The 20883-nt window shown below is 43.6% G+C and overlaps 1 protein-coding gene across 5 annotated transcripts in view; it reads right to left on the bottom strand.

Moving 5' to 3' along the window:
• LOC129841985 (calcium/calmodulin-dependent protein kinase type II delta chain-like) overlaps nucleotides 1-20883 on the bottom strand; it is an 80085-nt gene that overhangs the window by 29023 nt on the left and 30179 nt on the right. For all 5 annotated transcript variants that reach the window (XM_055910358.1, XM_055910357.1, XM_055910359.1 and 2 more), the window contains exons 6-10: nucleotides 9757-9829; nucleotides 8143-8245; nucleotides 1193-1276; nucleotides 883-977; nucleotides 223-345 (exon numbers count right to left, since the gene is read on the bottom strand). In XM_055910358.1, coding sequence (XP_055766333.1) covers nucleotides 223-345; nucleotides 883-977; nucleotides 1193-1276; nucleotides 8143-8245; nucleotides 9757-9829 — 478 coding nt within the window. The remainder of the gene's footprint in view (nucleotides 1-222; nucleotides 346-882; nucleotides 978-1192; nucleotides 1277-8142; nucleotides 8246-9756; nucleotides 9830-20883) is intronic.

The following is a 20883-nucleotide window of genomic DNA, read 5'->3' as shown; positions in this document are numbered from 1 at the left end:
ACAGGCAAGATCTACTTCCTGCTGTTTAGGACAGGCAAGATCCACTTTAAATCTTATCTTTTGAACTAGCTCCTCAGTCTGTTTTTTAAACGTTTGAATCTTTGTCCAAATGGTGTTTAAAAGGAGAAGAGATCAGTGGAAGGACTGTGTGTGTGTGTGTGTTTCTCTGTGTGTGTGTGTGTGTGTGTGTGTGTGTGTGTGTGTTTCTCTGTGTGTGCATACACAGATCCATGGGTGTTTGAGGGCCTCTGCGGTGGTGATGCGTTTGCCGGGGTTGATGGTCAACATCTTATTGATCAGGTCTTTGGCATCAGGAGTCACCGTGTCCCACTCTGGAGACGGGAACTATGGACACACACAATCAGTCAGTCCATCAATCAATCAATACATTCCACCATTCTGTCTATTCATTATTTTCCAACACCAGTGAAAAGAGAGAGAGAGAGAGAGAGAGAGAGAGAGAGAGAGAGAGAGAGAGAGAGAGAGAGAGAGAGAGAGAGAGAGAGAGAGAGAGAGAGAGAGAGAGAGAGGAGGAAGGGGGAGAGACAGAGAGAGAGAGAGAGAGAGAGAGAGAGAGAGAGAGAGAGAGAGAGAGACACAGAGAGAGAGAGAGAGAGAGAGAGAGAGACACAGAGAGAGAGAGAGAGAGAGAGAGGAGGAAGAGGGAGAGACAGAGAGAGAGAGAGAGAGAGAGAGAGAGAGAGAGAGAGAGAGAGAGAGAGAGAGGGGCAGAGAGGGACAGAGAGGGACAGAGAGACAGACAGAGTGAGAGAGAGAGAGCACAAAAGATAAACAGAAACAGAGAGATAGAGGTTGGTAGTTCTCCCATCGTAGAGAGGAGAAAGTCAGACAGAGAGAGAGATAGAGGTTGGTAGTTCTCACATCGTAGGCTCCAGCCTTGATCTGCTGGTACAGTCTGTGCTGGTCCTCGTCCCAGAAGGGAGGGTAACCGACCAATAGGATGTACAGGATCACCCCTGGCAGGAAGACATACACGCATATCATCACCCACAGATCAAAACAACACAGTCTTGACCCCAAACTGACCCCTTTTTGAAATTTCACTTCCTGAATTGGAATGGAATTGAGCCAACTTTCAGCAATGATTTGGGAAAAATCACATAGAAGTATGTTATTTAGTTTAGATCCAGGGTAAAGGTCAAAGGTTAGAGATTAAAGGTTGTTTGTTTACCACAGGCCCACAAGTCCACAGGCTTCCCATATGGGTCTTTTCTCAGGACCTCTGGAGACAGGTAGCCTGGAGTACCAGCAAAACCTGTAGGGGAGGAGGGAGGGAGGGAGGCAGGGATAGGGAGAGGGAGGGAGGGAGGGAGGGATAGGGAGATGGATGGATGGAGGGAGGGAGGGAGGGAGGGAGGGAGGGAGGGAGGGAGGGAGGGAGGGAGGGAGGAGAGAGGGAGGTGGGAGGGATAGGGAGGGAGGGAGGGAGGGAGGGAGGGAGGGAGGGAGGGAGGGAGGGAGGGAGGAGAGAGGGAGGTGGGAGGGATAGGGAGAGGGAGGGAGGGAGGGAGGGAGGGAGGGAGGGAGGGAGGGAGGGAGGGAGGGAGGGAGGGAGGGAGGGAGGGAGGGAGGAGAGAGGGAGGTGGGAGGGAGGTGGGAGGGATAGGGAGAGGGAGGGAGGGAGGGAGGGAGAGAGAGGGAGGTGGGAGGGATAGGGAGAGGGAGGGAGGGAGGAGAGAAGGATAGGGAGGGGGAGGGAGAATACACGGATGAGTGTATCAATGGTTTGATTGATTGATTTGAGTAATTGTTTCAGCAAATAATTAATTGATTACATGTGAGTCATTGATTGATTAAATCGATCAATCAGTACATTTGTACATTTTAGTAAGTCTTATCCAGAGTGACTTACAGGACAAATTAGGGTTAATTGTTCAAGAGCAAATCAACAGATTTTCACCTAGTCAGCTCGGGTATTCGAACCAGTGACCTTTATTTTTAACCGTTAGGCTACCTGCCGCCCGGACAATTTAAAACTGGTAACAGGTTAGGGGTCAATTCTGGGCCAGGTCTGTATGTCCTCTAATACTCACACTAGTGTCCAGACCCGACCCGATCCGCACTGTGCTGCCTTGCATTATTCATGTTCCCATTAGTCTTTCCATCACAGTACCAGAAACCACAGCGGATGTGTAATGAGGCCAGCCGAGTACAGCTGGGCTTGGTTCAGTAATACAGCTGGGCTTGGTTCAGCTCAGTAATACAGCTGGGATTGGTTCAGCTCAGTAATACAGCTGGGATTGGTTCAGTAATACAGCTGGGCTTGGTTCAGCTCAGTAATACAGCTGGGATTGGTTCAGCTCAGTAATACAGCTGGGATTGGTTCAGTTCAGTAATACAGCTGGGATTGGTTCAGTTCAGTAATACAGCTGGGCTTGGTTCAGTTCAGTAATACAGCTGGGTTTGGTTCAGTAATACAGCTGGGCTTGGTTTAGTAATACAGCTGGGCTTGGTTTAGTTCGGTAATACAGCTGGGCTTGGTTCAGTAATACAGCTGGGCTTGGTTTAGTTCAGTAATACAGCTGGGTTTGGTTCAGTTCAGTAATACAGCTGGGCTTGGTTCAGTTCAGTAATACAGCTGGGATTGGTTCTGTTCAGTAATACAGCTGGGCTTGGTTCAGCTCGGTAATACAGCTGGGCTTGGTTCAGCTCAGTAATACAGCTGGGCTTGGTTCAGCTCAGTAATACAGCTGGGCTTGGTTCAGCTCAGTAATACAGCTGGGCTTGGTTCAGCTCAGTAATACAGCTGGGCTTGGTTCAGCTCAGTAATACAGCTGGGCTTGGTTCAGATCAGTCATACAGCTGGGCTTGGCTCAGTAATACAGCTGGGATTGGTTCTGTTCAGTAATACAGCTGGGCTTGGTTCAGCTCAGTAATACAGCTGGGCTTGGTTCAGCTCAGTAATACAGCTGGGCTTGGTTCAGCTCAGTAATACAGCTGGGCTTGGTTCAGCTCAGTAATACAGCTGGGCTTGGTTCAGCTCAGTAATACAGCTGGGATTGGTTCAGTTCAGTAATACAGCTGGGCTTGGTTCAGTTCAGTAATACAGCTGGGCTTGGTTCAGCTCAGTAATACAGCTGGACTTGGTTCAGCTCAGTAATACAGCTGGGCTTGGTTCAGATCGGTAGTACAGCTGGGCTTGGTTCAGCTCAGTAATATAGCTGGGCTTGGTTCAGTTCAGTAATACAGCTGGGCTTGGTTCAGCTCAGTAATACAGCTGGGCTTGGTTCAGCTCAGTAATACAGCTGGCCTTGGTTCAGTAATACAGCTGGGCTTGGTTCAGTAATACAGATGGGCTTGGTTCAGCTCAGTAATACAGCTGGGCTTGGTTCAGTAATACAGCTGGGCTTGGTTCAGTTCAGTAATACAGCTGGTCTTGGTTCAGCTCAGTAATACAGCTGGGCTTGGTTCAGCTCAGTAATACAGCTGGGCTTGGTTCAGCTCAGTAATACAGCTGGGCTTGGTTCAGCTCAGTAATACAGCTGGGCTTGGTTCAGTAATACAGCTGGGCTTGGTTCAGTAATACAGCTGGGCTTGGATCAGCTCAGTAATACAGCTGGGCTTGGTTCAGTAATACAGCTGGGCTTGGTTCAGTTCAGTAATACAGCTGGGCTTGGTTCAGTTCAGTAATACAGCTGGGCTTGGTTCAGCTCAGTAATACAGCTGGGCTTGGTTCAGTTCAGTAATACAGCTGGGTTTGGTTCAGCTCAGTAATACAGCTGGGCTTGGTTCAGCTCAGTAATACAGCTGGGATTGGTTCTGTTCAGTAATACAGCTGGGCTTGGTTCTGTTCAGTAATACAGCTGGGCTTGGTTCAGCTCAGTAGTACAGCTGGGCTTGGTTCAGCTCAGTAATACAGCTGGGCTTGGTTCAGCTCAGTAATACAGCTGGGCTTGGTTCAGCTCAGTAATACAGCTGGGCTTGGTTCAGCTCAGTAATACAGCTGGGCTTGGTTCAGCTCAGTAATACAGCTGGGCTTGGTTTAGTTCAGTAATACAGCTGGGTTTGGTTCAGCTCAGTAATACAGCTGGGTTTGGTTTAGTTCAGTAATACAGCTGGGCTTGGTTCAGCTCAGTAATACAGCTGGGTTTGGTTCAGCTCAGTAATACAGCTGGGTTTGGTTCAGCTCAGTAATACAGCTGGGCTTGGTTTAGTTCAGTAATACAGCTGGGTTTGGTTCAGCTCAGTAATACAGCTGGGCTTGGTTTAGTTCAGTAATACAGCTGGGTTTGGTTCAGCTCAGTAATACAGCTGGGCTTGGTTCAGCTCAGTAATACAGCTGGGCTTGGTTCAGCTCAGTAATACAGCTGGGCTTGGTTCAGCTCAGTAATACAGCTGGGATTGGTTCAGTTCAGTAATACAGCTGGGCTTGGTTCAGTTCAGTAATACAGCTGGGTTTGGTTCAGTAATACAGCTGGGCTTGGTTTAGTAATACAGCTGGGCTTGGTTTAGTTCGGTAATACAGCTGGGCTTGGTTCAGTAATACAGCTGGGCTTGGTTTAGTTCAGTAATACAGCTGGGTTTGGTTCAGTTCAGTAATACAGCTGGGATTGGTTCTGTTCAGTAATACAGCTGGGCTTGGTTCAGCTCGGTAATACAGCTGGGCTTGGTTCAGCTCAGTAATACAGCTGGGCTTGGTTCAGCTCAGTAATACAGCTGGGCTTGGTTCAGCTCAGTAATACAGCTGGGCTTGGTTTAGTTCAGCAATACAGCTGGGCTTGGTTCAGTTCAGTAATACAGCTGGGCTTGGTTCAGCAATACAGGTGCAGCAATTCAGAAATACAGCTGGGCTTGGTTCAGTTCAGTAATACAGCTGGGCTTGGTTAAGCAATACAGGTGCAGCAATTCAGCAATACAGCTGGGCTTGGTTCAGCTCAGTAATACAGCTGGGCTTGGTTCAGTTCAGTAATACAGCTGGGCTTGGTTCAGCTCAGTAATACAGCTGGGCTTGGTTCAGGTCAGTAATACAGCTGGGCTTGGTTCAGCTCAGTAATACAGCTCAGCTTGGTTCAGTTCAGTAATACAGCTGGGCTTGGTTCAGTTCAGTAATACAGCTGGGCTTGGTTCAGTAATACAGCTGGGCTTGTTTCAGTTCAGTAATACAGCTGGGCTTGGTTCAGCTCAGTAATACAGCTGGGCTTGGTTCAGCTCAGTAATACAGCTGGGTTTGGTTCAGCTCAGTAATACAGCTGGGCTTGGTTCAGGTCAGTAATACAGCTGGGCTTGGTTCAGGTCAGTAATACAGCTGGGCTTGGTTCAGTAATACAGCTGGGCTTGGTTCAGTTCAGTAATACAGCTGGGCTTGGTTCAGCTCAGTAATACAGCTGGGCTTGGTTCAGCTCAGTAATACAGCTGGGTTTGGTTCAGCTCAGTAATACAGCTCAGCTTGGTTCATTTCAGTAATACAGCTGGGCTTGGTTCAGTAATACAGCTGGGCTTGGTTCAGTTCAGTAATACAGCTGGGCTTGTTTCAGCTCAGTAATACAGCTGGGCTTGGTTCAGCTCAGTAATACAGCTGGGTTTGGTTCAGCTCAGTAATACAGCTGGGCTTGGTTCAGTTCAGTAATACAGCTGGGCTTGGTTCAGTAATACAGCTGGGCTTGGTTCAGTTCAGTAATACAGCTGGGCTTGGTTCAGCTCAGTAATACAGCTGGGCTTGGTTCAGCTCAGTAATACAGCTGGGCTTGGTTCAGCTCAGTAATACAGCTGGGCTTGGTTCAGTTCAGTAATACAGCTGGGCTTGGTTCAGCTCAGTAATACAGCTGGGCTTGGTTCAGCTCAGTAATACAGCTGGGCTTGGTTTAGCTCAGTAATACAGCTGGGCTTGGTTCAGCTCGGTAATACAGCTGGGCTTGGTTCAGCTCGGTAATATATCTGGGCTTGGTTCAGCTCAGTAGTACAGCTGGGCTTGGTTCAGCTCGGTAATACAGCTGGGCTTGGTTCAGTAATACAGCTGGGCTTGGTTCAGCTCAGTAATACAGCTGGGCTTGGTTCAGCTCAGTAATACAGCTGGGCTTGGTTCAGCTCAGTAATACAGCTGGGCTTGGTTCTGTTCAGTAATACAGCTGGGCTTGGTTCAGCTCAGTAATACAGCTGGGCTTGGTTCAGCTCAGTAATACAGCTGGGCTTGGTTCAGCTCAGTAATACAGCTGGGCTTGGTTCAGCTCAGTAATACAGCTGGGCTTGGTTCAGCTCAGTAATACAGCTGGGCTTGGTTCAGTAATACAGCTGGGCTTGGTTCAGTAATACAGCTGGGCTTGGTTCAGTAATACAGCTGGGCTTGGTTCAGTTCAGTAATACAGCTGGGCTTGGTTCAGTTCAGTAATACAGCTGGGCTTGGTTCAGTTCAGTAATACAGCTGGGCTTGGTTCAGCTCAGTAATACAGCTGGGCTTGGTTCAGCTCAGTAATACATCTGGGCTTGGTTCAGTAATACAGCTGGGCTTGGTTCAGCTCAGTAATACAGCTGGGCTTGGTTCAGCTCAGTAATACAGCTGGGCTTGGTTCAGTTCAGTAATACAGCTGGGCTTGGTTCACCTCAGTAATACAGCTGGGCTTGGCTCAGTAATACAGCTAGGCTTGGTTCAGCTCAGTAATACAGCTGGGCTTGGTTCAGCTCAGTAATACAGCTGGGCTTGGTTCAGCTCAGTAATACAGCTGGGCTTGGTTCAGTAATACAGCTGGGCTTGGTTCAGCTCAGTAATACAGCTGGGCTTGGTTTAGTAATACAGCTGGGCTTGGTTCAGCTCAGTAATACAGCTGGGCTTGGTTCAGCTCAGTAACACAGCTGGGCTTGGTTCAGCTCAGTAATACAGCTGGGCTTGGTTCAGCTCAGTAATACAGCTGGGCTTGGTTCAGCTCAGTAATACAGCTGGGCTTGGTTCAGCTCAGTAATACAGCTGGGCTTGGTTCAGTAATACAGCTGGGCTTTTTTCAGCTCAGTAATACAGCTGGGCTTGGTTCAGCTCAGTAATACAGCTGGGCTTGGTTCAGGTCGGTAATACAGCTAGGCTTGGTTCAGCTCAGTAGTACAGCTGGGCTTGGTTCAGCTCAGTAATACAGCTGGGCTTGGTTCAGCTCAGTAATACAGCTGGGATTGGTTCAGTAATACAGCTGGGCTTGGTTCAGTTCACTAATACAGCTGGGCTTGGTTCAGTAATACAGCTGGGCTTGGTTCAGCTCAGTAAATACAGCTGGACTTGGTTCAGCTCAGTAATACAGCTGGGCTTGGTTCAGCTCAGTAATACAGCTAGAATTGATTCAGCTCAGTAATACAGCTGGGCTTGGTTCAGCTCAGTAATACAGCTGGGCTTGGTTCAGCTCAGTAATACAGCTGGGCTTGGTTCAGCTCAGTAATACAGCTGGGCTTGGTTCGGTTCAGTAATACAGCTGGGCTTGGTTCAGTAATACAGCTGGGCTTGGTTCAGCTCAGTAATACAGCTGGGCTTGGTTCAGCTCAGTAATACAGCTGAGCTTGGTTCAGCTCAGTAATACAGCTGGGCTTGGTTCAGGTCAGTAATACACCTGGGCTTGGTTCAGCTCAGTAATACAGCTGGGCTTGGTTCAGGTCAGTAATACAGCTGGGCTTGGTTCAGGTCAGTAATACAGCTGGGCTTCAGCTCAGCTCATTAATACAGCTGGGCTTCAGCTCAGCTCAGTAATACAGCTGGGCTTGGTTCAGCTCAGTAATACAGCTAGGCTTGGTTCAGCTCAGTAATACAGCTGGGCTTGGTTCAGCTCAGTAATACAGCTGGGCTTGTTTCAGCTCAGTAATACAGCTGGGCTTGGTTCAGCTCAGTAATACAGCTGGGCTTGGTTCAGCTCAGTAATACAGCTGGGATTGGTTCAGTAATACAGCTGGGCTTGGTTCAGTTCACTAATACAGCTGGGCTTGGTTCAGTAATACAGCTGGGCTTGGTTCAGTAATACAGCTGGGCTTGGTTCAGCTCAGTAATACAGCTGGGCTTGGTTCAGTTCAGTAATACAGCTGGGCTTGGTTCAGGTCAGTAATACAGCTGGGCTTGGTTCAGCTCAGTAATACAGCTGGCTTGGTTCAGCTCAGTAGTGTGAAAAAAACACATGTTTTTGACCCATAAGAGAGAAGTCAGTCCACTGTACTCACCGAACCATGCCTGTTGGTCTCCCTCCACCTCGATGGCGAGCCCAAAGTCAGCTAGCTTAACCGCCGCCCCCTTCAGCTTACTGGCCAATAGGAGGTTCTCAGGCTGGAGGGGGGCGGAGTCAAATGGGTTAGAGGTAAGAAGACGCTCCGGGGTAACCGTTGGCCGTAGACACAGATGTACAATCAGCTTTAGCCTCACGCAAGGTTGTCACTATCTGGCCAAGCTGCAAAGTCAGACCCCCCCCCCCCTGTCTATGTCTACAATTTATCTTCTTAAAATCTGATTAAACTTAACACTGCTAACCTTATGCCTACCCCTAACGTTAAATTAAGACGAAATAACTACAATAAACAGTATATTTTCATACAATTTTAAGCTATAGCCAATTTAGAGTTTGCAGCTTGGCCATCTAGTGGCAACCACTAGGACTAAACTGAGTTTATATCAGTGTCTAAGGGCAACTTGATCCTACAGACACACACAGACACACACACAGAGAGAGACAAAGAGACAACGGTTGAACAGGGACACACTAACACAACAACACACTGTGGTATAAATACATACAGACACACACACACAGACAAAGAAACGCACACACAAACACACAGACACACACACACACAGACACACACACAGACACCTTCAGATGTACAATGTAAAACATGGGGTGATGGTGGTGATGATGGTGGTGATGATGGTAATGATGATGATGGTGGTGGTGGTGGTGATGATGGTGGTAATGATGGTGATGGTGATGATGGTGGTGATGATGATGGTGGTGATGGTGATGGTGATGGTGGTGGTGATGGTGGTGGTGGTGATGGTAATGATGGTGATGGTGATGATGATGATGGTGGTGGTGATGGTGGTGGTGATGGTGGTGGTGATGATGGTGGTAATGATGGTGATGGTGATGATGGTGGTGATGATGATGGTGGTGATGGTGATGGTGATGGTGGTGGTGATGGTGGTGGTGGTGATGGTAATGATGGTGATGGTGATGATGGTGGTGATGATGATGGTAATGATGGTGATGGTGATGATGGTGGTGATGATGGTAATGATGATGATGGTGGTGGTGGTGGTGATGATGATGGTAATGATGGTGATGTTGGTGGTGGTGGTGATGTTGGTGGTGGTGGTGATGGTGATGATGATGGTAATGGTGGTGATGATGGTGGTGGTGGTGATGATGATGATGGTGGTGATGATGGTGGTGGTGGTGATGTTGGTGGTGATGATGGTGATGATGATGGTAATGATGGTGATGTTGGTGGTGGTGGTGATGTTGGTGGTGGTGGTGATGTTGGTGGTAATGATGGTGATGTTGGTGGTGGTGGTGATGTTGGTGGTGGTGGTGATGAAGGTGGTGATGGTGATGATGGTGGTGATGATGGTGATGATGATGGTAATGATGGTGATGTTGGTGGTGGTGGTGATGTTGGTGGTGGTGGTGATGAAGGTGGTGATGGTGATGATGGTAATGATGGTGATGATGGTGGTGAAGGTGGTGATGGTGATGGTGGTGATGAAGGTGGTGATGGTGGTGATGATGGTGATGTTGGTGAAGATTATATTGATGATGATGGTAATGGTCTGACCATACAAACCTTCAGGTCCCTGTGAACGATACCATTGACATGGCAGTGATGAACACTCTCTACAATCTGCTGTATGCAATGACTGAAGGAGGAGAGACAGAAAAGACAGAGAGAGAAAAGAGAGAGGAGAGAGAGAAGAGGAGAGAGGAGAGGAGTGAAGTGAGGAGAAAGGAGAGAGGAGTGAAGAGAGGAGAGAGAGAGAGAGAGAGAGAGAGAGAGAGAGAGAGAGAGAGAGAGAGAGAGAGGAGAGGAGATAAGAGAGGAGTGAAGAGAGGAGAGAGGAGAGAGAGAGAGGAGATAGAGAGAAGAGGAGAGAGGAGAAAGGAGAGAGGAGTGAAGTGAGGAGAAATGGACAGGGGAGAAACATCTTATTATATAAACAACGGTGTTTGATATCGACACGACAATGTTCAACAATAAAACACAGAAAATACCATATACTTTGTTTCTGTGCCTGTTTCTGTCAGAGAGTTCTACCCTCCGTTTGATCAGAGTAAAGTAACAGCCCACTGCAGATTACAGAGTTAAACAATACTCTCTCTGTTTGATCAGAGTAACAGCCCACTGCAGATTACAGAGTTAAACAATACTCTCTCTGTTAGATCAGAGTAACAGCCCACTGCAGATTACAGAGTTAAACAATACTCTCTCTGTTAGATCAGAGTAACAGCCCACTGCAGATTACAGAGTTAAACAATACTCTCTCTGTTAGATCAGAGTAACAGCTCACTACAGATTACAGAGTTAAACAATACTCTCTCTGTTTGATCAGAGTAAAGTAACAGCCCACTACAGATTACAGAGTTAAACAATACTCTCTCTGTTTGATCAGAGTAAAGTAACAGCCCACTACAGATTACAGAGTTAAACAATACTCTCTCTGTTTGATCAGAGTAAAGTAACAGCCCACTACAGATTACAGGGTTAAACAATACTCTCTCTGTTTGATCAGAGTAAAGTAACAGCCCACTACAGATTACAGGGTTAAACAATACTCTCTCTGTTAGATCAGAGTAACAGCCCACTGCAGATTACAGAGTTAAACAATACTCTCTCTGTTAGATCAGAGTAACAGCCCACTGCAGATTACAGAGTTAAACAATACTCTCTCTGTTAGATCAGAGTAACAGCCCACTACAGATTACAGAGTTAAACAAACAACACCAGCTAACAGGGAAACACACCGACAACACAGACACACTAGAATAATCATGAATCATTCTAGAACTATATACCTCCTCTCTCCCCATCATCCCTTCCCTTCCCCCCTTCCCCGTCTCCCCCCCCTTATCTCTCTCTCCTTCTCTCTCTTCCCCCCCGTATCTCTCTCTCCTTCTCTCTCTTCCCCCCCGTATCTCTCTCTCCTTCTCTCTCTTCCCCCCCGTATCTCTCTCTCCTTCTCTCTCTTCCCCCCCGTATCTCTCTCTTTCCCCCCCCTCTTATCTCTCTCTCCTTCTCTCTCTTCCTCTTCCCCCTACACCCTCTCTCTCTCCCCATTCACCCTTCCCCGTCTCCCCCCCCTTATCTCTCTCTCCTTCTCTCTCTCCCTCTTCCCCCTACACCCTCTCTCTCTTCCCCCTTCCCCTTCTCCCCCCCCTTATCTCTCTCTCCTTCTCTCTCTCCCTCTTCCCCCCTACACCCTCTCTCTCTTCCCCTTCCCCTTCTCCCCCCCTATCTCTCTCTCCTTCTCTCTCTCCCTCTTCCCCCCTACACCCTCTCTCTCTTCCCCTTCCCCTTCTCCCCCCCCCTATCTCTCTCTCCTTTCTCTCCCTCTTCCCCCCTACACCCTCTCACTCTTCCCCCTTCCCCTTCTCTCTCTCCCCCCCGTATCTCTCTCTCCTTCTCTCTCTCCCTCTTACCCCCTTCACCCTCTCGCTCTTCCCCCTTCCCCTTCTCTCTCTTCCCCCCCTTATCTCTCTCTCCTTCTCTCTCTCTCCCTCGCTCTTCCCCCTTCCCCTTCTCTCTCTTCCCCCCCTTATCTCTCTCTCCTTCTCTCTCCCCCCCTCTCTCTTTACGGAGGTTGTATTTCAACATAAAGTCTGTAGTGTGAAGTAGGTTCCATATCTATGGATAGGTCCCAAACTGCACCCTATTCCCTATGTAGTGCACACATTTTGACCAGAGTCCTATGAGTTGCCATGGCGCCCTAGAAGCCCTATTAGCAGCCTAAGTACATATTCAAGTTGTTTGTAATTGTTGTTTTTGAAATCAGCTCTGTTGTTTTTTTGATAACGTAGAGTTTTTGTTGCATGTATCTGTTGTTTTTTGATAACATAGAGTTTTTATTGGTTGTATCTGTTGTTTTTTAATAACATAGAGTTTTTATTGGTTGTATCTGTTGTTTTTTGATAACGTAGAGTTTTTATTGGTGGTATCTGTTGTTTTTTGATAACATAGAGTTTTTATTGGTGGTATCTGTTGTTTTTTGATAACGTAGAGTTTTTATTGGTGGTATCTGTTGTTTTTTGATAACATAGAGTTTTTATTGGTGGTATCTGTTGTTTTTTGATAACGTAGAGTTTTTATTGGTTGTATCTGTTGTTTTTTGATAACGTAGAGTTTTTGTTGCATGTATCTGTTGTTTTTTGATAACATAGAGTTTTTATTGGTGGTATCTGTTGTTTTTTTGAGCCATGGATTTACAGGTTGACTGACAGGGGAACACTGTCTAGCAAGTGTCACGACTCTCCTGTGATGATCCAAAGATCGAGTTACAATGGACCAACGCCCATCAGACCGTCTCACCCGCAGAGGGGAGGAGGGATTAAATGTGGGGGTTTCATGACACCTCGCGCCCGATCGTTAATTATAAATCTCTAGGACGGAGGGAAACTTTCTCTCTCTACCCTTTTAGCATTGAGATTGGAATCTTTCTGTTACGCAGATGTTTTGCCGCCCAAAAACTCTAACGTCCAACAGTGAACACAATATTTTTTAACATCCGAATGAAGACGTATGATGAGAGATGGAATATGGGAAATTAATGTTTATTTTGCGACGTCATTAAAAATGGTATAAAAATGATATAACAAAAATATTGTAACATGAAGAGTTTTCACACTCTATGTCAGGTTTCCATCTTTTACGTTGTATAGGAAATACCAGGGATGAAGAGAATATTTGTGTTAACTTCACTAGGGTAGGGGGCAGCATTCGGAATTTTGGATGACATACATGCCCAAATTAAAGTGCCTGTTTCTCTGGCCCAGAAGATATGATATGCATATAACTGGTAGATTTAGATAGAAAACGCTCTAAAGTTTCCAAAAGTGTTAAAATAGTGTCTGTGAGTATAACAGAACTGATTTGGCATGTGAAAACCTGAGAAAAATCCATTCAGGAAGTCTTTTTTTTGTGGTTTTCTATTCAATGCCATTACAGTATCCATTGACTTAGGACTCAAATTGCAGTTCCTATACCTTCCACTAGATGTCAACAGTCTTTAGAAATAGTTTCAGGGTTGTATTCTGAAAAATGAGGGAATAAGAGCGTTCGGAATGACTGGACCCTAAAGTGTCGCAGAGCTTTTTCATGCGTGCGACCAGAGAGATAGCAATTCTTGTTTACCTTTTAAATTGACTACGTTATTGTCCGGTTGAAATATTATCGATTATTTAGGCTAAAAACAACCTGAAGATTGAATATAAACATTGTTTGACATGTTTCTATGAACTTTACGGATACAATTTAGATTTTTTGTCTTCCTGTTTTGACTGCGTTTGAGCCTGTGGATTACTGATGAAAACGCGCGCACAAAATGGAGGTTTTTGTATATAAAGAGACTTTATCGAACAAAATAAACATTTATTGAGTAAATTAATTTCTGCTGAGTGCAACCACATGAAGATCATCAAAAGTAACGGATACATTTTATCTCTATTTTTGACTCTGACTCTGTACTACTTGGCTGGTTACTGTTTGTAATGAATTGTCTAGTGGGCAATGTTCTCAAATAATCGTAAGGTATGCTTTCGCCGTAAAGCATTTTTTAAATCTGACACCATGGTTGGATTCACAAGAAGTTTATCTTTAAACCTATGTAAAATATGTTTTGTTTTCTGAATTTTTATAATGAGTATTTCTGTATTTGAATTTGGCGCCCAGTAGTTTCACTGGCTGTTGAAGAGGTGGGACGCTAACGTCCCACATACCCAAGAGAGGTTAAGATAGGAATGTGATTTTAGTTTCCTAACGAGATGATGATGCTTTGCCCAGTAAGTAGCCACGCCCGAGGGAACTCGAGAGCGCGTCAGCATGACGGAAACACCCCCCTTAATACCAGAGTGCATAAAGGTTGAGTTGAGAATTAACATACCACACCAGAAAGACTCTAGCTGCAGCTTATTTCTCAATTAGTTACGACCCTGAAAATCAACACGAGGTGAAGACGACAAAGTGGCCTCTAACAGTCAATGTTACGGCTAAGTAGCTGTTCTAAGTATTGTATCTAAGAAAGTGAATTTAAGTAGGACTATCCGGTTATTCTCTTCAAACCATCACTGGCTACACTGCTTTCATCACCCCACTGGGGATCATCGACACTGATTAGCTCCGCAGGACCACTCTTCCAGAATGAGTGAAAGTAAACACGGACAACAAAGAAGAAGGCCATTGTGACCTCTTGTGGACAATCAGAGCCTTACACTTAAGAACTAAGGCCCAGCGGAACCCTTTTCAAGAAGCGGAACTCTTTCCACGAAGGACTGGGTCCAAGAGAGATGCACGATCAAGGAAAACATTCAACACGTAAATACATTCATTACTTCTTACCCAAACGGACGGTGGTTAGGGGGAAAGTATTGTGATTACTGTGAGCGTACTTTCCAAATGTATCCAGGTGTTCTCTCTCTCTCTCTCTCTCTCTCCCTCTCTTTACCTCTCCATCTTATGTAACAAGTGTCGTATTGTGTCAGTCCGCTAGGGTCCTGTTTCCATCGTATTAAGTTTCTAATCAATAACCTATACCGTGTGTTTTATGTATGTGTGGGTATCCTGTGTTATCATTTAGTAAGTAAATAATTACATCAATTTGTGTGGTACGGAATGATCAGTTAAGGCTGGGGTTTGTGCAGATGCAAGGAGTATGCGACGTTCAGAATTATGAGACTGATATCAGGTAATGATTTTTTATTTATTTTTTTTACCTTTATTTAACTAGGCAAGTCAGATAAGAACAAATTCTTATTTTCAATGACGGCCTAGGAACAGTGGGTTAACTGCCTTGTTCAGGGGCAGAACGACAGATTTTTACCTTGTCAGCTTGGGGATTAGATCTTGCAACCTTTCGGTTACTAGTCCAATGCTCTAACCACTAGGCTACCAGCCACCCCGGTAATGATTAATGATTAAGGTAATGATTAATGATTAAGGTAATGATTAATGATTAAGGTAATGATTAATGATTAAGGTAACGATTTATGATTAAGGTAACGATGAATGATTAAGGTAACGATGAATGATTACGGTAACGATTAATGATTAAGGTAACGATTAAGGTAATGATTAATGATTAAGGTAATGATTAATGATTAAGGTAATGATTAATGATTAAGGTAATGATTAATGATTAAGATAATGATTAATTAGATGAATGTTATCGATATATATCTTATATATCATCTAGAGTTTAATTCAGGAGATGGCAACTCGGTAAACAACTTCTTCCGTGGTGCCCCAAATTTTAAATAGTTAATTGTTTCATGACTCATTTAATCGAGAAACAATTAAACCTAGTTAGTTGATTCGATACATAACAGTCACCAGATTAATGAAAGCCACGACACTAGCTAGCTGGCTAATGTTTTTTGTTTGAATGATGCATCTAGACACTGTACCAGCTTTTTAGTTTCACCCTGGCTGCCTGTTCCTGGTCTTTTGAAAACATCAATTGAGGAGTCACCTGAAGCGTGAGAGGAATGGTAGATACAGATGAGGAATACAGTGCTGAGGCAGAGGGCTCATAGTGAGGACGACTGGCTACTACTCAGAACGGTGTGTGGTGAACATTCTGGTGCCCAAAGCTGCTGTACTGGTTGATCTAACTATAGCTAGACTATTCATGATGATGTACTGGTTGATCTAACTATAGCTAGACTATTCATGGTGATGTACTGGTTGATCTAACTATAGCTAGACTATTCATGATGATGTACTGGTTGATCTAACTATAGCTAGACTATTCATGATGATGTACTGGTTGATCTAACTATAGCTAGACTATTCATGGAGATGTACTGGTTGATCTATTCATGGTGATGTACTGGTTGATCTAACTATAGCTAGACTATTCATGGTGATGTACTGGTTGATCTATTCATGGTGATGTACTGGTTGATCTAACTATAGCTAGACTATTCATGATGATGTACTGGTTGATCTATTCATGGTGATGTACTGGTCGATCTAACTATAGTTAGACTATTCATGATGATGTACTGGTTGATCTAGTCATGGTGATGTACTGGTTGATCTATTCATGATGATGTACTGGTCGATCTAACTATAGCTAGACTATTCATGATGATGTACTGGTTGATCTAACTATAGCTAGACTATTCATGATGATGTACTGGTCGATCTATTCATGATGATGTACTGGTTGATCTAGTCATGGTGATGTACTGGTCAATCTAGTCATGGTGATGTACTGGTTGATCTATTCATGGTGATGTACTGGTTGATCTAACTATAGCTAGACTATTCATGGTGATGTACTGGTTGATCTATTCATGGTGATGTACTGGTTGATCTAACTATAGCTAGACTATTCATGATGATGTACTGGTTGATCTATTCATGGTGATGTACTGGTCGATCTAACTATAGTTAGACTATTCATGATGATGTACTGGTTGATCTAGTCATGGTGATGTACTGGTTGATCTATTCATGATGATGTACTGGTCGATCTAACTATAGCTAGACTATTCATGATGATGTACTGGTTGATCTAACTATAGCTAGACTATTCATGATGATGTACTGGTCGATCTATTCATGATGATGTACTGGTTGATCTAGTCATGGTGATGTACTGGTCAATCTAGTCATGGTGATGTACTGGTCGATCTAGTCATGGTGATGTACTGGTTGATCTAGTCATGGTGATGTACTGGTTGATCTAGTCATGGTGATGTACTGGTTGATCTATTCATGGTGATGTACTGGTTGATCTAACTATAGCTAGACTATTCATGGTGATGTACTGGTTGATCTAGTCATGGTGATGTACTGGTTGATCTAGTCATGGTGATGTACTGGTTGATCTATTCATGGTGATGTACTGGTTGATCTAATTATAGTTAGACTATTCATGATGATGTACTGGTTGATCTATTCATGGTGATGTACTGGTTGATCTATTCATGGTGATGTACTGGTTGATCTAACTATAGCTAGACTATTCATGGTGATGTACTGGTTGATCTATTCATGGTGATGTACTGGTTGATCTAACTATAGCTAGACTATTCATGATGATGTACTGGTTGATCTATTCATGATGATGTACTGGTTGATCTAACTATAGTTAGACTATTCATGATGATGTACTGGTTGATCTATTCATGGTGATGTACTGGTTGATCTAACTATAGCTAGACTATTCATGATGATGTACTGGTTGATCTATTCATGATGATGTACTGGTTGATCTAACTATAGCTAGACTATTCATGATGATGTACTGGTTGATCTAGTCATGGTGATGTACTGGTTGATCTAACTATAGCTAGACTATTCATGATGATGTACTGGTTGATCTATTCATGATGATGTACTGGTTGATCTATTCATGATGATGTACTGGTTGATCTATTCATGGTGATGTACTGGTTGATCTATTCATGATGATGTACTGGTTGATCTAACTATAGCTAGACTATTCATGATGATGTACTGGTTGATCTATTCATGATGATGTACTGGTTGATCTAACTATAGTTAGACTATTCATGGTGATGTACTGGTCGATCTAACTATAGCTAGACTATTCATGATGATGTACTGGTTGATCTAGTCATGGTGATGTACTGGTTGATCTAGTCGTGATGATGTACTGGTTGATCTAGTCATGGTGATGTACTAGTCGATCTAGTCATGGTGATGTACTGGTTGATCTAACTATAGCTAGACTATTCATGATGATGTACTGGTTGATCTAGTCATGGTGATGTACTGGTTGATCTAGTCATGGTGATGTACTGGTTGATCTAGTCATGGTGATGTACTGGTTGATCTATTCATGGTGATGTACTGGTTGATCTAGTCATGGTGATGTACTGGTTGATCTATTCATGATGATGTACTGGTTGATCTAACTATAGCTAGACTATTCATGATGATGTACTGGTTGATCTAACTATAGCTAGACTATTCATGATGATGTACTGGTCGATCTATTCATGATGATGTACTGGTTGATCTAGTCATGGTGATGTACTGGTTGATCTAGTCATGGTGATGTACTGGTTGATCTATTCATGGTGATGTACTGGTTGATCTAATTATAGTTAGACTATTCATGATGATGTACTGGTTGATCTATTCATGATGATGTACTGGTTGATCTAGTCATGGTGATGTACTGGTTGATCTAGTCATGGTGATGTACTGGTCGATCTAGTCATGGTGATGTACTGGTTGATCTAGTCATGGTGATGTACTGGTTGATCTAGTCATGGTGATGTACTGGTTGATCTAGTCATGGTGATGTACTGGTTGATCTATTCATGGTGATGTACTGGTTGATCTAATTATAGTTAGACTATTCATGATGATGTACTGGTTGATCTATTCATGATGATGTACTGGTTGATCTAGTCATGGTGATGTACTGGTTGATCTAGTCATGGTGATGTACTGGTTGATCTATTCATGGTGATGTACTGGTTGATCTAGTCATGGTGATGTACTGTTGATCTAACTATAGTTAGACTATTCATGATGATGTACTGGTCGTTCTAACTATAGCTAGACTATTCATGATGATGTACTGGTTGATCTAGTCATGGTGATGTACTGGTTGATCTAGTCATGGTGATGTACTGGTTGATCTATTCATGGTGATGTACTGGTTGATCTAACTATAGCTAGACTATTCATGGTGATGTACTGGATGATCTAACTATAGCTAGACTATTCATGGTGATGTACTGGTTGATCTAGTCATGGTGATGTACTGGTCGATCTATTCATGATGATGTACTGGTTGATCTATTCATGATGATGTACTGGTTGATCTATTCATGATGATGTACTGGTCGATCTAACTATAGCTAGACTATTCATGATGATGTACTGGTTGATCTAACTATAGCTAGACTATTCATGGTGATGTACTGGTTGATCTAACTATAGCTAGACTATTCATGGTGATGTACTGGTTGATCTATTCATGATGATGTACTGGTCGATCTAACTATAGCTAGACTATTCATGATGATGTACTGGTTGATCTAACTATAGCTAGACTATTCATGATGATGTACTGGTCGATCTATTCATGATGATGTACTGGTTGATCTAGTCATGGTGATGTACTGGTCAATCTAGTCATGGTGATGTACTGGTTGATCTATTCATGGTGATGTACTGGTTGATCTAACTATAGCTAGACTATTCATGGTGATGTACTGGTTGATCTATTCATGGTGATGTACTGGTTGATCTAACTATAGCTAGACTATTCATAATGATGTACTGGTTGATCTATTCATGGTGATGTACTGGTCGATCTAACTATAGTTAGACTATTCATGATGATGTACTGGTTGATCTAGTCATGGTGATGTACTGGTTGATCTATTCATGATGATGTACTGGTCGATCTAACTATAGCTAGACTATTCATGATGATGTACTGGTTGATCTAACTATAGCTAGACTATTCATGATGATGTACTGGTCGATCTATTCATGATGATGTACTGGTTGATCTAGTCATGGTGATGTACTGGTCAATCTAGTCATGGTGATGTACTGGTCGATCTAGTCATGGTGATGTACTGGTTGATCTAGTCATGGTGATGTACTGGTTGATCTAGTCATGGTGATGTACTGGTTGATCTATTCATGGTGATGTACTGGTTGATCTAATTATAGTTAGACTATTCATGATGATGTACTGGTTGATCTATTCATGGTGATGTACTGGTTGATCTATTCATGGTGATGTACTGGTTGATCTAACTATAGCTAGACTATTCATGGTGATGTACTGGTTGATCTATTCATGGTGATGTACTGGTTGATCTAACTATAGCTAGACTATTCATGATGATGTACTGGTTGATCTATTCATGATGATGTACTGGTTGATCTAACTATAGTTAGACTATTCATGATGATGTACTGGTTGATCTATTAATGGTGATGTACTGGTTGATCTAACTATAGCTAGACTATTCATGATGATGTACTGGTTGATCTATTCATGATGATGTACTGGTTGATCTAACTATAGCTAGACTATTCATGATGATGTACTGGTTGATCTAGTCATGGTGATGTACTGGTTGATCTAACTATAGCTAGACTATTCATGATGATGTACTGGTTGATCTATTCATGATGATGTACTGGTTGATCTATTCATGATGATGTACTGGTTGATCTATTCATGGTGATGTACTGGTTGATCTATTCATGATGATGTACTGGTTGATCTAACTATAGCTAGACTATTCATGATGATGTACTGGTTGATCTATTCATGATGATGTACTGGTTGATCTAACTATAGTTAGACTATTCATGGTGATGTACTGGTCGATCTAACTATAGCTAGACTATTCATGATGATGTACTGGTTGATCTAGTCATGGTGATGTACTGGTTGATCTAGTCGTGATGATGTACTGGTTGATCTATTCATGATGATGTACTGGTTGATCTAGTCATGGTGATGTACTAGTCGATCTAGTCATGGTGATGTACTGGTTGATCTAGTCATGGTGATGTGCTGGTTGATCTATTCATGGTGATGTACTGGTTGATCTAGTCATGGTGATGTACTGGTTGATCTAGTCATGGTGATGTACTGGTTGATCTATTCATGGTGATGTACTGGTTGATCTAGTCATGGTGATGTACTGGTTGATCTATTCATGATGATGTACTGGTTGATCTAACTATAGC

Source organism: Salvelinus fontinalis, unplaced genomic scaffold (assembly GCF_029448725.1).
Source record: "Salvelinus fontinalis isolate EN_2023a unplaced genomic scaffold, ASM2944872v1 scaffold_0005, whole genome shotgun sequence".
Lineage (NCBI taxonomy): Eukaryota > Metazoa > Chordata > Actinopteri > Salmoniformes > Salmonidae > Salvelinus > Salvelinus fontinalis.
Note: the sequence above shows the minus strand (reverse complement) of the source record. Positions and strands in the feature narration are given on the sequence as shown.